Source organism: Anarhichas minor, unplaced genomic scaffold (assembly GCF_050575085.1).
Source record: "Anarhichas minor isolate MPS153535 unplaced genomic scaffold, ASM5057508v1 ptg000035l, whole genome shotgun sequence".
In the NCBI taxonomy this organism is placed as follows: domain Eukaryota; kingdom Metazoa; phylum Chordata; class Actinopteri; order Perciformes; family Anarhichadidae; genus Anarhichas; species Anarhichas minor.
Window position 1 is genome coordinate 282928 of NW_027466481.1, and position 15068 is coordinate 297995.

Genomic DNA, 15068 nt, shown 5'->3' on the forward strand with positions numbered 1-15068 from the left:
TTTCAACAATGTGGAACGTGAGATTGTGTTTTGTGTCTCAGCGCTGGTGTTGGCGACACCCTCGAGGCAGTGATCTGCTGCGAATGGCCAGCTTCCAGAACAACATCTACCACGAGAAGGACGACATCAGGTTTGTTGTTTTCCAAAATACATTGTCAGTGCGTGTGCGTGTGTCAGTGTAGGCATTAACATTCGAATGTGTTCAAAGACGACTTAGCCGTAGTCTTGACTGCAGGCTGTAACTCTCACAAGGCAAAGCAGTGGTACAGTAAAACTAACCAGATGCAGTGTTGTGTTTGTTAGTTACCTAAACACAGGAAACCAAACTGCTGAAATAGTCCTCACTAAAATATCCGCTGGCCACAGCCGAAATACGGCGAGCTGTTAAAGAAGGTTGAGACGTCAGGTTAAAAGCAACACAACGCAGCATGACGTCTGAATAGCAGACTCGACTGGCATTAATGAGTTTTTACGGCTGATGTAACATTTAAACCAACTACTTGTGTTCTGTAGAAACCTGGAGATGATCCTGTTCGGTTGCCAGTCGTCTCTGTGTGTGGTGGTGGAGCTGGGCGAGGAGCTGCCCTCACCTGCAGACATCCAGCTGGCTCACAGCCGCCTGCGCGCCCTCTGTCTGGGAGGTGGGCATGAGACATGAACACGCACACAACACCTGAGCAAATATGTATTCAAGCACAACATGAAAAAAAATGTTGCATATAGTGAATTGTGACAAATGAAGCGTCTTTCACTGGTTACATAGACCTCTATCAAGTAAGGAAGGTGGTCTGAAGGGTCCTTGACACAAAAATACACTTAAAGATATAACATGCGTCTTGTCTGCCTAAAAACAACGAGACCCATGTTATATATTTTGTTGAGTTGTGTTACATTACCCCAAATTCCTACTTTCTTTGTACATTTAAAAATCTATATTTACAGATTACAGATGTTTGTAATGTTTGTCCGAGTTGTTTTGGGTCTGAAACTCCAACACCAGCAGCTCAAAACAGGTGTTGCGAGATGTCCTTTATTTTAGTTTTTGTCATGTCGGCGCACACGGCACATTCCACGGTTGAGTAAACAGAGAGATGACAAAACTCATGGTCGTCTACAACTACTGGCCCTGGAACTGAAACGCTGACATGTCTCCCACACACGCACACACACACACTCACACACACACTCTCTCTCTTTTGCACACGGACAAAGTGTAAAGGTTCCCGATTATCACGGTTCAGCTCAGTGTTTTGTCTTCACAGTGTTGAGTGCTTCACAGCTCAGAGGATTGTCCTCGTGTATTTGGTCGGCTTGCTGGCAGTGGACTTTGGGTTTTCACAACAACTAGATAGAAAATGAAAATAGACTTTGGGGACTGAATTAAAGGCTAATCTGTTTGAGATTTTTTTCCATTTAAGGTCCCATTGAGGATGGGGAGGACTTATTTTGAGGAGGTAGCTTTTCCATTGAAATAGTTGTCCAATTTATCTTTTAAATAACAAATTCTGCTCTCAGTTAGTAACAGCTAGACTGCAGCATTAAGTATTAAAATGTGAGTTGACCCCGGTCAGTGTTGCGTTGTTAAATTGACTATTTTTAAAGTTGGATCTCTGGGTAAAACTCTAATAAACGGGCAAAAAGGGAATTCAGACATTAAATTTGCTAAATGAGCATTCAGCATTTTGAAATAGAAACTCTGAGGCCTGGAAGATATGCTTATAATCAAAGCTTTTAATAATGTGCAGTAAGTAAAGTTCCAACAAACAGCATGTCTTCATCTGAGTATGGACAGAGAAGAAGACACGTTTTCATCAAGGCAGTCTTTCTGCATGTGTGGAAAACTTAATGTTAGATTGGTTTTAACCGTCAATTCAGCTGGAGTGCAGGGATCCCCCTCACTGGGCCCTTTTAAGGCTTGTATGCATTTGTAGTGATACATAATGTCTGGACATGATCTGTTTTGGCTTCCAGATATCTCCACATCTGTGTCAGTGCCTGATGACAAATGGCTGTCTACCCTGGAAAGCACCCACTGGCTCGACTACACCAGGTAACGGCTCTGATTGGCCAGTCTGGCAATTCGTGTCATGTAACAAAAACTTATTTGTGATGCGATTGCTGTGTTTGTAAACGTATTGAGATCTGCCCCTCTGCCCCTCTGTCCCCCAGGGCCTGTCTGAGGAAAGCTTCGGAGGTTGCCTGCCTGCTCCGTGGCGGTCACCTGACTGTGGCGCTGCAAGGTGAGTCACGTGACCCAGAACCCGGCTCATATTATTCAATCCATTCATTATTCACGGCGCCTCCCTCTCATTAATCCCACTTTAGGGCTTGCCCTGATGTAGCTATAAGACGCAGACAAGCACACTCCACTGAGCCCGCATGCACACTGTCAATAGGCCTCCATGCGCTGAAGAACACGGTAGCACCAGGCTGCAACTGTCCTGTTTGCATTCAAAAGGCGAGATAGACTCCTGATGTGAAATATGTGTGGTGCCGCCCGAGCCATTAGGAATAATGGGTTTCAGAGCGCAGTGGCGCCGTTGCCGCGTTCTGTGTGAAAGGCCCATAAGACCAGTGAGTGAGGAGTCAGCGTTCAGTCAATAGCATAATAAAACGGGCAATAAAAGATTTGAGCCACCACAACCACAAGAGGTACTTCAGCATGCAGCCATATATGAGCGCCCTAAATATTCAGCAGTTTGCTGCAGCAGAATGCGAGAATGGTCCTGGACAGACACAGAGGTTCACACTCACGGACCGATCGCATAATCCTCCTGGCGGAGATAATAATAACTTAAATATAAACCCACACGTATGTGCAACAAAAACTCCCTGTACCAGAGCAGGAAGAAGACGTAGCTACTGTGGAAGGTGGAGCGGTACCGACTGTAAATAAAGCGTGGCTCATCTTCACACACCACTGTCTCTCGCACCTTACTGCTGGAGAGGGGCTGCATTTCTTTGCCTGGGGATACTCCCAAGCCCGCGTCTGAATGTAGCTTTGTCGGAGTGTCCACCTTAGAAGAAGAGGGCCCCCTCTATGTGACTGTGTGTCGAGATAAGGAAGATGCCGGCTGTTGTTTGTTGTGGAGTAGAGGTGTCAACTGATCTCCATCTGGCAGTGAGCTGGATCAGGTGACGGGGAAAGCTACTGGTCAGACCAGGTAAACCCAAACGTGCAGTGAGGGTGACCTCAGAGTGTCAGGCTGGGGCTCCTGTCTGCAAAGTCTCCAGCTTTCACCTCCCTCAAGTTATTGCAGACTGGTTTATTGTGGTATTGTCGTTCTGAGTCCTTACATTGTCATTGCTGAGGCTACTGAGACGTTTTTGTTTGCCATCCAAGATGCACTTATAGATGTCTCTCACAGTGAAGGAATAGGGACAAAAGAATACAAAAGAAGGGGGATTGTTTCAGTAGATTTCCATTTACAGACAGTAGGCTGTTGTTGATCTCTAATTATCTGGTCTGGCTTCCTGTGCTGCATTCATAAACACCCAGAGAGACACCGCTTACTCAAACAATGGCCTTTTTCAGCTGAGGATGTTTACAACTTGCTGCTGGCTTTCTCTGCCACTCTGCAGCTGTAATGCCGGCCTTCACGATGCCTGTTTAGCTTCATATATCAGTCGTGCTCCAAGTTTCCTTGATGCAGCCGATCTGTCTCTGGCTGGATCAGCCGTAAATATCCCTCTGCAGAAATGACTCCCTACACCAGCCCAAGAAAACTTGGTCTCTCTACATGCCTCTTCCTCTTTCTCTTGTTCTGCTTGGCACTGGGTATTTAGTCTTTGCATTCATGGTCATCACTTTTATCTGCAGGTCTGTCCAATCGACATTTTCTGTCTATTGCTCCGTCTCTCTTTTATGGAACAGAATAAGCCTGAAGAAGATTAAGAGCAGAATTAAATGGTGTTTGTAAATTAAAGGGTAAATAGATGTAAAATAACTGTCAGGTAATAGCATAGACGTTTTGAAGAGCTTTCAATATGTGCTCCCCGTGTTTTATTCGTTACAGAGGCGGACGACCGGGACATGGGCTGCGTGGTGTCCAGCCTGGTGCAGGTGATGTGCGACCCCCACTGTCGGACCCAGCACGGTTTCCAGAGCCTGGTGCAGAAGGAGTGGGTGATGGCCGGCCACCGCTTCTACAGCCGCATCAACTACCACCGCGACAACGACAGGGAGGAGGTGAGAGCTCCCATTGGATTGTCCGTGTCACAAGTTTAACTGTGCAGATTGTTTTCATGGTCTTGTATTTTTATTTGCGCCTGTGAAGCGCCTTGTAACTAAAGACTCTTGTTGTCCCTGCAGGCTCCAGTCTTCCTTCTCTTCCTGGACTGTGTTTGGCAGCTCTTGTCCCAGTATCCCTCTCACTTCCAGCTGACAGATGACTTCCTGTTGGCCCTGCACGACAGCATCCACCTGCCACTCTTTTCCAGCTTCTTGGCCAACTGCCAGCGAGAGAGATGCAAACGCTCCCAGGTACTGGACACCTGAGAGGGGCTTTGGTATTTTGGCAACTCTATTGTGTCGTCGTTATAGTAGCGGTGTAGGCAGTGACACTTTATTCATTTTAAAGTCATTACAATATCATTTGCTGTAGAGATATTTCTGGATCTATGTGACACTGTTTTATTTCCCTGTTTTGTTATATATAATATATGAGAACACTGGTGCACAAAGCTGCATAGAAAGAAGAGTTGTCATGAACATAAACATTCAAAATGCATATCCTACTCTCCCCAGAACCTCGGGCAGTCCTACACACCGGTCAATGGCTGGAGAGACATGGACTCTTCCTCGGATCCCTCTGACCCTCCTCTGCCCTCGGTGTGGGACTGGTCCCTGCAGTACAGCAAGCACAGACGAGACCGCTTCACCCAACCCGTCCCCCCGATCCCTCCTCTCCAACCGCTGCTCAATGGCAACCTCAACACCAACCCAGACACACACAGGGTGGGTAACTGCTTCATGCAACACACCCTCTAGTGGCCATGGTGGGAGCTGAATCCAGAGAGCATCTCATTTTTATTTGTTTTATTTCATTTCATTCATTTTTAATGTCTTTGCATCTATTGACTTAAAGTTAATGATTTTATTGTTTGGATCCAAACAGTTTTGTGCAAAGGCAGAAAACTGTTTTAGTGCTTGCTGTGATATTGCTAGAATCCAAATGGTTTTAAACAGACATTCTTCACTGATGAATAAAGGTAATAACTTAGGTCAGGTTGTATTGAGGGGGAATCTAGTGGAGGGGGTCACCTGTAATAGTAGGAACTTGCAAAAAGGACCAAAGTTGTTGCACAAACAGGAAGCAGGCTATAAATAGTAAAGACGTGTGGAAACAGGCCGTTCTGTGAACACGTGTGCCAACAACAACATCAACAAGCACGACTACGCCTTTGTCCAGTTCTTGCGCTTGTTTTTGTGACGAGACGTAGTTTGGAGACCAGCTATTCTAAAGTGTGTGTGACTCACTCTCACCAGTGAGTCATGTAGGGTGAAAACCACAACGACTCCAAGACTCCTTGTGTCGTGTGAACGATCTGACGACTATGAAACTCGTGAAGTGTGAACTTGACTTTACTGAGCGGACATAGTATTTGCAACAGGCCACTGCGCCCTCTTGTGGTAGTCATAAAACATGCATACAATTCCAATTGACTCCTTGGAAAGAGGCTGATCATTATGCCATTTGAACTGACCATCAGCTAATTCTGAGATTTATTGCTCTCTCCGGTTAGAGTGAAATAGAGAAGTAATTGTTTTTAAATACATACCTACAGGACGCTGCAGTACATTCACTTTACACTTCATGGCACATGGATGAGACCCACATTAGCTTGTTACTGTGAGTGAAACTTATAGAATTAAATTGTTAGGTCAAAATTTTGACTCCCAGTAACTTTTCCTCCCACATGTGCCCACCAGCTGACTGACACCATCCCCGGCTCAGTCTTCCTCCTCTCTCGAGGCATCTTCTCCTGTCCCGCTAACCTGCTTCCCTGGCGCGGCGGCAGTTCAGGCGTTTACAAGAAGAGCCACCGGAGGGCGGCGTCCTCCGAGAACGTGCCCGGCCTGGAGAGGCTGCTGAAAGCCTGGGCCCTGGCTGAGTTTCCCCAAGGCCTCACTTCCACCTCCGGACCTCAAGGACCACTTGACCCCAATGAGCCCTTACTGCCGCTCCTCATGGGGCCCTGCGTGGGCCTGTGGAAGGAGTGCTACCTCCGGGGGGCGCTCCATGCACAGGTACGATGGCATTGTCCCATAGGTGGTTTGAAATACTCAAATAAGAATGAAAGTGAATCAGGAACTGTCAGCGTGGCGCCAAATAATTGAGATTCTCAACAAAACATGAGTGTTTACTGACTTTGTTAGTTAGTGGTCTAAAATGATAAGGAACTTCCAGATGCCCTCTTTTGCTTTTGCAGTCAATAAAGATACATCGAAGGCGTCCTCGGAGGATTATATATAAATGCCAACTACAGATTCTCTTGAAGAAACTAAAGCCCAGCAATGACAGGAAATGTTCGGGTTTCGGGCTGATTATTTCAGGGTTATTTGAGATTTATTATGATGAAAGTAGATTTTTTTTCAGGCATGCATTTAAAGCCCAATGTATATTTTTTAAATTTGCGTCAGATAGGCAGCACTAATCGCTGTCTGTCTAATTTAAATATTGCAGGGTGGAGTGTCAAAGTGCAGATGTGTCATTGCGTTTGTCAAGTGGGCGACATCCTCCTCATCATTTTTCTTTTATTAAATTTTGGCTCACAAAACGTCCGGAAGGCACACATCTGCTGTGGCACATCCTCTCACATCATGACGTCTTGCTCAAGAGATGAGTCTCTTTGATGTGCAGATTAGTTTGAGCTGTTGATCGACAAACTCCTAATACGGAGGCGGTACAGCCTTTGTGATGTCTGTGCAACATTGCGCAGCCGTGTGGGTGGATGCAGTCATCCATTGCTGCAGACGAACAAGTCAAACTGCTAAAACCACTAACTCATGTGAACAGTGGAGAGAGATTAGACTAAATTCTGTTCTTCTGTGTAATTGAAGTGTTTCCCCTACAATTTCACACAGAAACCCATTTCTGTCTTCTTCTCTCAGCGGCATTGACACAAGATATCTATTCATTCAGAAATCACTGAGCTTGGGAACCTCTGCACAGCTCGACTCTAAAACAAACACCGGTTAGTTTCTTTACCCGGAGGACTGGAGCAGCAACCGATCTGAGTCTTGTTAACGTGGCTGTTGTCAGTAGTGTTCTTGCCTCGTCACAGTATCAACGTCTTGACACGACACTTCACAACTCTCATGTATAATGCATTTCAGCACAACAAAACCACTTACTCACAGCATCAAACAAACACTACACACCTCCCTAAAACTCTTTTTCTGGCTCGAGATGGGGCCATTTGCCTTTTTTGTGTTTTTACAACAATGGTGCTGTCAACAAAAGCAACAATGTGTTAGTTCATCTCTCAATACTTCCGTACCTTTCCTTCTTCTTTTTGCAACCAGACTCCAGAGGGTGGAACTTGGTACAACCGAACGTGTACCAAGACATTTTTAGGCGACAAAAATGTCACAATTAACTTTCATGAACTGAAAACACACTGTGAAAGGGTTAAAATTCTAAGACGGAAACTGCTTTATGGTTTAATTGACTCTAAATGGACCATAATTTACTAAATGAACATCATGCTGTCTTGAAGAAGTCTTGCAACTAGAGATAGAGACCATAAACTCATGTTTACAATGTTTACTGAGGTAATAAATCAAGAGAGAAGTAGTTATTTTCTCATAGACTTCTATACAACCAGAGGAGTCGCCCCCCTGGTGGACATTAGAGAGAATGCAGCTTTAAGACACTTATGCATTGGCTTCACTTTTCAGAACCCGAGATATTAGGAAATTCATTTATTGTTAAATGGGTGCACAATATGACTGGGGATGTGATCTAAAAGGCATTTTTTTCATTTTGTCTCAACTTTAAGTGATAATTTGTAAGACCCCTTTAAGAAGAAGTTAAGTTGATGAGCACCTGGTGTAAGAGAAATCAACCATGTTGCCTTCCGTCCTCAGGCGTTCTCCCACCCCATCTCAGCAAACCACCCCCACCCTGTGGAGCGGCTGGCCCGGGAGGTGCAGCAGCTGAAAGACGAGCTCGCACAAGTGTCCACCGGCACGGATACAAGCCCACCCACCAAGATGGCCGAGCCCCGGCGGACCGACACCAACCTGAACCAAAACACCAACAACGGCACCTTCCTCTTCCCGGCGTCGCGGCCTCAGAGCACGGCGGTGCCCAGAACGGTGCCCAGAGCGGCGCCCCCTCCTACCTCCACCAACCACCACACCTCCAGGGGCCCTCCGCCCGCCTCAGCTCCACCATCCAGGCACGGCCACAAAGACAATGGCGGTGGCAACAAGCACACGTTTCTGTTCGGGCACCCTTCTGTAGCAGAGGCCCGCCCTGACCAGCGCTATTACCCAGCACCCAATAACGCCAAGCTGCCTAAGAGCAACGGGTCCTCGATAGCGTCCTGAGGTCTGGTCCTCGTCTGAACTCTTCTCAGATATGATACAGACCGTTCCACCTTAAGACCCGGTGCTATCAGCAAATCACCTGCCTGCACAATATGAAACTGACCTATCTCTCCCTGGTACCATGTACAGAGGAGACCCAGGCGTGCGTTTCCTCACAAACAGTATTTGATTGACTATAAAGTGATTTAAAAACAACCTTTAGGTGGCCCGCAGTGAAAAGCAACAGTATGAAATAATCAGTGTATGAGCTCTCAAAACCCTGCTCCGCATCGTCTGTACTGTATATTTGGAAAGAGTATCTTAGAGTTCAATATTCCAGAAATGAAATATATCCAAGGCAAAAAGAATCAGTGCTGAAGATGCTGAACAATGTATGACAACGGAACTTTAGAAGCACATCTTGCAGCATCTTAAAATGCAGTAGAAACTGTCGTCCTTTGTAAACGCCATGTCACCGCTCAAGACAGACAGGCAGCTTGTAGTCTCCATTTTTTGCTTCTTATCCAAAATATAGATAGTGGCGTGATAAGGTGGTTCTTAAGGGCGCTTTGACAGGACACATGGCAGTGAATGGACACATCTGCCTCACTGGATCTGACTTGTGAATACATGTTTTTTTTGTTTTTGTTTTTTTACAAACTAGCTCTTTAGATCTTTGTCACGTTAAATGTGCAAAAAACACTTTCAATTCATTTTTTGTATCACAGCTTCAAATAGAAAAGTAGAACGTCGTTTGGACAACGATCATTTTTGAAAAAGCGTCATTATTAAATATTAAACTGCAGGCGCTGTGGCCGGTGACTTTAATGTGGAATTTAGGGCATGAGAGCTATTTTGGTCCTGCTCTCATATCTCCCCACTTGCGTGCATGCTTGTGAGCAGTGAGGCCTGGATGTGGCTAAAGGCACTGCATACGATTGCATGACTGACATGATTTCAGGGCTTTAGTTATATAATCTTATCTAAACTTTCATCTTTATTATAGTATTAAGTATTTTTTGGCCATTATTGGTCAAATCTTTTGATGTCATACATGTAGAGAAGTGTGATTTCTTCCCGTTTTTCTCTTAGTCCTGCCCGGAGGTGTATTAGTATGCAGCCAGCATTTAGGTCAAGGACTTGGAAGTGTCTGACCGTATTTAAAGCACAGAGGGAGCGAGCTGGTCCTGCGCCTTTAAAGATGAACGGGTTGTCGTTCGCATGGTGTGGGTGTCAAGTAGATGCGCTGGCGTCATTCCCTCGGATGGATGAAATTATGTATCTGAAGGGAGCGTGTTTTTCTAAATTTGAGTTCCGGCAGCATAACAATTGTCAGATGTGTGACTGAAGCCGACCTTCCCTCATGTCAATAGGTACCTCACTTGATAGCACTATGAATTATTCAATTGTTGTAAATATTAATCACATCAATATCAAGGCACATTGATATCAGCTACAATTTCAGAGCTTTCCAGGTGTGATGCCAATGCATTCGCTTGTCTTACCTTAAGAGAAAAAAACAAAAAAAAAGGTTTGTCATGTCGCATAGAAAATCTAATTTGATCTTCTGCTACGCCCGTCCGTCTGTATCGTTGTATAATTTAATGTTTTTGGTACGAGCGCCACTTCAATTTGCCAGATGTACATATTTTTTGTATCAGCATGTTTTGATTGTGATGAATAAAAAGTGTTATCAGTTGATTAAACTCTCGTCTGTGTTCATAATCTGTGCCACAAAAAGAGAAACCCATTCTCTCTCACAGCTCACAAACTTTATTTTTTAGCAAAATAAATATTTACATATGATCTGGGACACAAAGCAGCATGGCACTGTACATTTAAAATCCAACCGCCTCGCATGACATGTTGAGTCACAATAAAACAACTTTGAGGATTCATGTGCAAAAACTCTCAATACTTGAATGTACAAAACAGCTACTGCACAGTTGGCTCATGTGAAGCTCTGGTTCGGTCTGTTTCCAACTTTATGTTGAGTAGAATAAAACAGTGTTCAGTGTTTTTTTATACAGAAGGCAGAAAACCTGCATGCTATTCAAAACACGACTGATGTTTTTTTCTGTTTCTGGGAAGAAAAATGAACCAAAATTCCGTGTGATGACAAGCAAGTTTTCCATGTATTGAGATGCACTTTAAAACTTACGGATGTTAGTCTCATGCATTCTCACATGGTTCGACGACAGAGCAAGAGAGAGAGTAACGTACAGTTTATGGCTTTCTTGGCAGTGGCAGCGCATTAAAAAGCAACAGAGTCCTAACTGAAGAAACCAAAAGTCTACATCTCTCCCACGGTAGAACTTCAACTTTACCCCCCCTTCCCCGTACACTGCTCCTGCTGCAGGATGCCATCGGGCCCGTAGAAGTACCCGGAGGAGGACGGGCCGAGGCCTCCCAGCTGCCGGATGGACTTGCACATGGGGCAGGGGTAGTCGGACAGGCCCTCGATGTCCTCGAAGGCCAGGTTGACGATCTGGTCGCAGCAGGGGTCGCAGTAGAGGTGTCCGCAAGAGAGGCGCTTCAGGCGGGCCTCGTAGGTGATGCAGCCCTGGCAGTGCGGCAGGTCGGGGCCCAGCGACAGGGAGCCGGTCAGGGAGCTGCTCTCCAGGCTGCCGGCCTGGCTGGAGCTCTGCTTGGTGGGAGACCTGACAAAAAAGGGAAGGAAGCAGTCAGGATGTGAGCGACAAAACAGTCACACAGTGTAGAGCTGCAGCGACATGGACTCAATGAATGGTTGAGTATGTTGATAATCCAGTCATTGTTTTCATTTGTTTATTTAAATGGAGAAATGCCAAACACCGGCTGGTTCCAGCTTCTCAAATGTGAGAAGCTTTTCTCTGATTTCTATCGTTTTAAAACTGAACATGAGTTTTGGACTGTTGGTTGGACAGGACGAGACATTTAAAGACCTCACGATTGGCTCTGACAGATTGAGATCTTTAAGTTTCCTCGCTGGCGACAGCCGTGAGTGTGCGTTTGGGTTGCCCGTCCGTCCCATTCTCACTAACACAATATCTCAGGAACGCCTTGAGGGAGTTTCTTCAAATTTGGCACCAACCTCCACTCGGGTTCAAGGATGAACCGATTAGAATCCGGAGGTCAAAGGTTAAGGCCACTGTGATATTTGATGTCAGTGTAAATGTCGGTCAATAAAGGACGGGAACGCACAGAAAATAAATGTCAAAGATACGTTTGGTATATTTTACGTACAGTGACTCCATTATATAGTTTGATCACCAGAGAGCACAAGTCTAATTTAACTGTAAAAATGTCCCACTCAGTACACATCAGTCACAATTCTTTAAAGGAATATTTTTTTTATTAGCTTGCGGTTTTTACCGCAGCCTATATCAGCCTATAAAAAAAAGAATTGTCCAAAAACTAAATATATTCAATTTATAATTGAAAAAATAATCAATTATCATTTTTCCTAACATTAGCTAAAATGTTAACAAAATGAATCGACTAATCGCTTCAACACTGTTTTATAGTATCACTTTAACCCACACTGCTCTTCTTTTAAAGCAGATTAGCTGGAAATCGAAAGCAAACAAGCCAAACTAGGGCTGCAACCGACGCTAATGACATTATTGATCAACCTGCCAGTTACCTTCTTAATTCATGGAGTCATCGTTTGGTCTGTAAAGTGTGAGAAAATAGTGTCAAATGTCCATCAAAGTGACTTCTTCAGATGTCCCGTTTTGTCCACATCTATTCACTTTGGTTTAAAACAGAAAAGCAGTAAATGCTCACATGAGAGACACTGGAGCCAGAGAATGGTTGACATCTTTGTTTGAAAAATGACTTCAAATGAGTCATCGATTATTAAAATAAAAGACCTTTTTCACCAGACCTTCGTAAAAACAGGAGACAGCATGTTGTAGGCTACTTGGCGCACATGGGGACAGGCTGGGATTAGGCTTTTCCGGTGCGCACACACTAAAAACAGATCTGATGTCGGCGCAAATATTTGTTCCAGGTAATAAATAACTGGTAAAACAAGAAGTGCTCTCGGTCGGGGTGGAGCTGAGCGATTGAAACTGTGGAGGTGTGTGTCTGCTGGTTATTTATTGGTCTTGACGATGAGACTGCATGTTCTGTACCAGACCTGGACGACTGGCGCGCATTAATACAGTGAACACCTGTAATTAAGGCAAATCATCCTCATGTTGTCTGCCGGTTAATAAGGCGTGTTCTTAAAATGGACTTGTGTGGTTCTCAGGCTTCCTCTGATGTTAATGGACACCTTACAAATGGATGTAAAGGGTTTTCATATTCACTAGTTTCTTAGATGACGTGAACTCTGCAACACAAACTGGCCTTCAGTTTAGGCAAAGCTGGATAAAATGACAGCAAATAATGACTCAGGAGTCCTGTGAAGTGAAGGACGATATTTCCTCTTTAAAGAAATCTATTTCTGCACGATTTGTCACAACCTGCTGACATTTAGTCGTTGCAAACATTGAATCTGTCCTCAGTTACAGAGCGTTGTCCTTTGCAGTGAGGATTACACAATTAAGGATTATATACCAGTGGAGATTTTTCTTTAAATACAAGCAAATATGAGAGATAAATAAACAGGTAGATTCACAGGAGATTGGAAGACAGGTGCTCACTAAATGCATTACTGATGGCCACACACACACACTAGGAATATTCCAGGAATATTCGGGAATGCAGGTTATCTCCGGTGAAATACAGGCTGGTCATTCTCCACTCACTTTGACGACGATGAATCTTTAAAGCAGTCGAATCGGAGAGCTGCTAGGATCCTCCACAGCAGATCCATGCCCGTTCCTCTCATGGTAAAATCCAAATTTCATCGACCTGGTTTCTGGCGAGCGTCATATTTTTTGCAAAAAAGATAACACGACACCGCTGAGTCTCTGTTGCCTTTAACACCCAGGACAAAACAACCCAGAATAAAGGGACCCTGCGCCACTCCCACGCTATGTGTTTAAATGTGCGAGCGAAAAGGATGCGCCATCATCATCATCGATCCGCAGACATTTGAATGGAGGTAAACAAAGCGCTTCTCTCGTTCCGGTACGTGTTTGAGTCGCTGGTTTCTCCCTCTTCCTCCTCCTCTTCCTCCTCCGCAGTAGCAGCACAGAGCGGACGCGGAGAGGCGCAGCTGAGGTGTTTCTTTTAAATCAATCAGAGAAAGAGACACACATGACACACCGGACCTCACTAATGAGCTCTATTGTGGAGACGGAGGCTTAAATGGCCTTAAAGTAGCTCAAATACTCACCAGGTTTAGAAATGAAGAGGTGATGTGGCACCGAATAAAAGTGAAATATTCACCACCATCAAAACACTGGATCGGTGATTGGTAGGTGATCTGGATATTATTTTAATAGGATATTATAATGTATCAATATAACATTTTGACATAAAAACCATAAAAAAAAAGAAAGAACACTATTCCTTTAATTGCAGCATTAACTGTCTGTTATTGTTCAATGTCATATATTTTCAAGCGCACGAGCAGAGATTGGGAGTATTTAGTTTGCCTGTTAATGCCTCTCAACATGCCGGTGGTGAGCCGGAGGCTCATAGTTAACGGCGCTAACCGCAGCTGCGTTCCAAATCGCATACTTTTTTCTTTTTACTTTTAGTACACACTGCAGCTGCCCTTATTAAAGTATGTACTGTTGCATGCAGTATGCAGTATTCAATTGGGACATTTAATACTTCCTCAACATGGCACCTTGAACTTTGACCCTCTTCCTCATATATGTGCTGTGCAAAGGATTGTGGGTCAGAATAGCAAGAAAAGCATGCTGGCTTACATACTGCAAAAAGTGACCTGGTGTAGTAATATTTATATTAAGGAACTATATATAAATATATATAGACATTTGTACTGTAAGCGTTACCTAAAGTAACCACCAGATGGCGACAGGTATTTACCCTAAAAACAAACTACATACATTTGATCAGTCATCATGTTCTCCCTAAATGACAAGAAGTATATTTACACCATGAAACAATAAAAATACTCTACACTGTGACTGTTGGTTATCATAAACACCAGCCAACACAGTATATCCCACAAGCTCCCGTAGATATAAGAATATTACTGTTTGTCAGAGGTTGTACAGGATTTGAACGCCTCATGGAGATTAATGAGTCGTATTGCATCATAATTACTCAACACATGCACCAGTGTAGTTTCACATTTAAGCGCCTGTTCGCTGCTGTGATTCATTACATTACGTTTACAGCTGCAGATAAGGGCTGGCGGAGTCATTAGACTGGCACTGGCTGCGTTATTGTGTCCAGGAAATTTGATCCTGTCTGGAGAGCAAATTGTGTGTCAACCAGGCGTGACCTTGCTGTTTTGTTAAGGCAGGTAAAGAGGACACAATCAACAACCAATTAAGAGTCAACAGCTGCAGACACACACACACATGCAGTGTAGAGCTGCAGTTGGTCTCTGGAGGTTTATTTTGGTTTTGTGGAGATGATAATGTGGTGTGTCAGGGCTTCAGCCGCCGCAGGGAGACGCGTG

General features: G+C 44.4%; 1 protein-coding gene across 1 annotated transcript in view; it reads left to right on the forward strand.

Annotated features, from left to right (window-relative positions):
- Nucleotides 1-10242, forward strand: part of mtmr11 (myotubularin related protein 11) — a 30850-nt gene extending 20608 nt beyond the window's left edge. The window contains exons 10-18 of the mRNA XM_076106868.1: nt 42-130; nt 514-641; nt 1972-2050; nt 2170-2240; nt 4017-4189; nt 4313-4483; nt 4748-4957; nt 5933-6250; nt 8093-10242. Coding sequence (XP_075962983.1) covers nt 42-130; nt 514-641; nt 1972-2050; nt 2170-2240; nt 4017-4189; nt 4313-4483; nt 4748-4957; nt 5933-6250; nt 8093-8557 — 1704 coding nt within the window. The 3' untranslated portion in view covers nt 8558-10242. The remainder of the gene's footprint in view (nt 1-41; nt 131-513; nt 642-1971; nt 2051-2169; nt 2241-4016; nt 4190-4312; nt 4484-4747; nt 4958-5932; nt 6251-8092) is intronic.
- Nucleotides 10243-15068: the final 4826 nt, after the last annotated feature.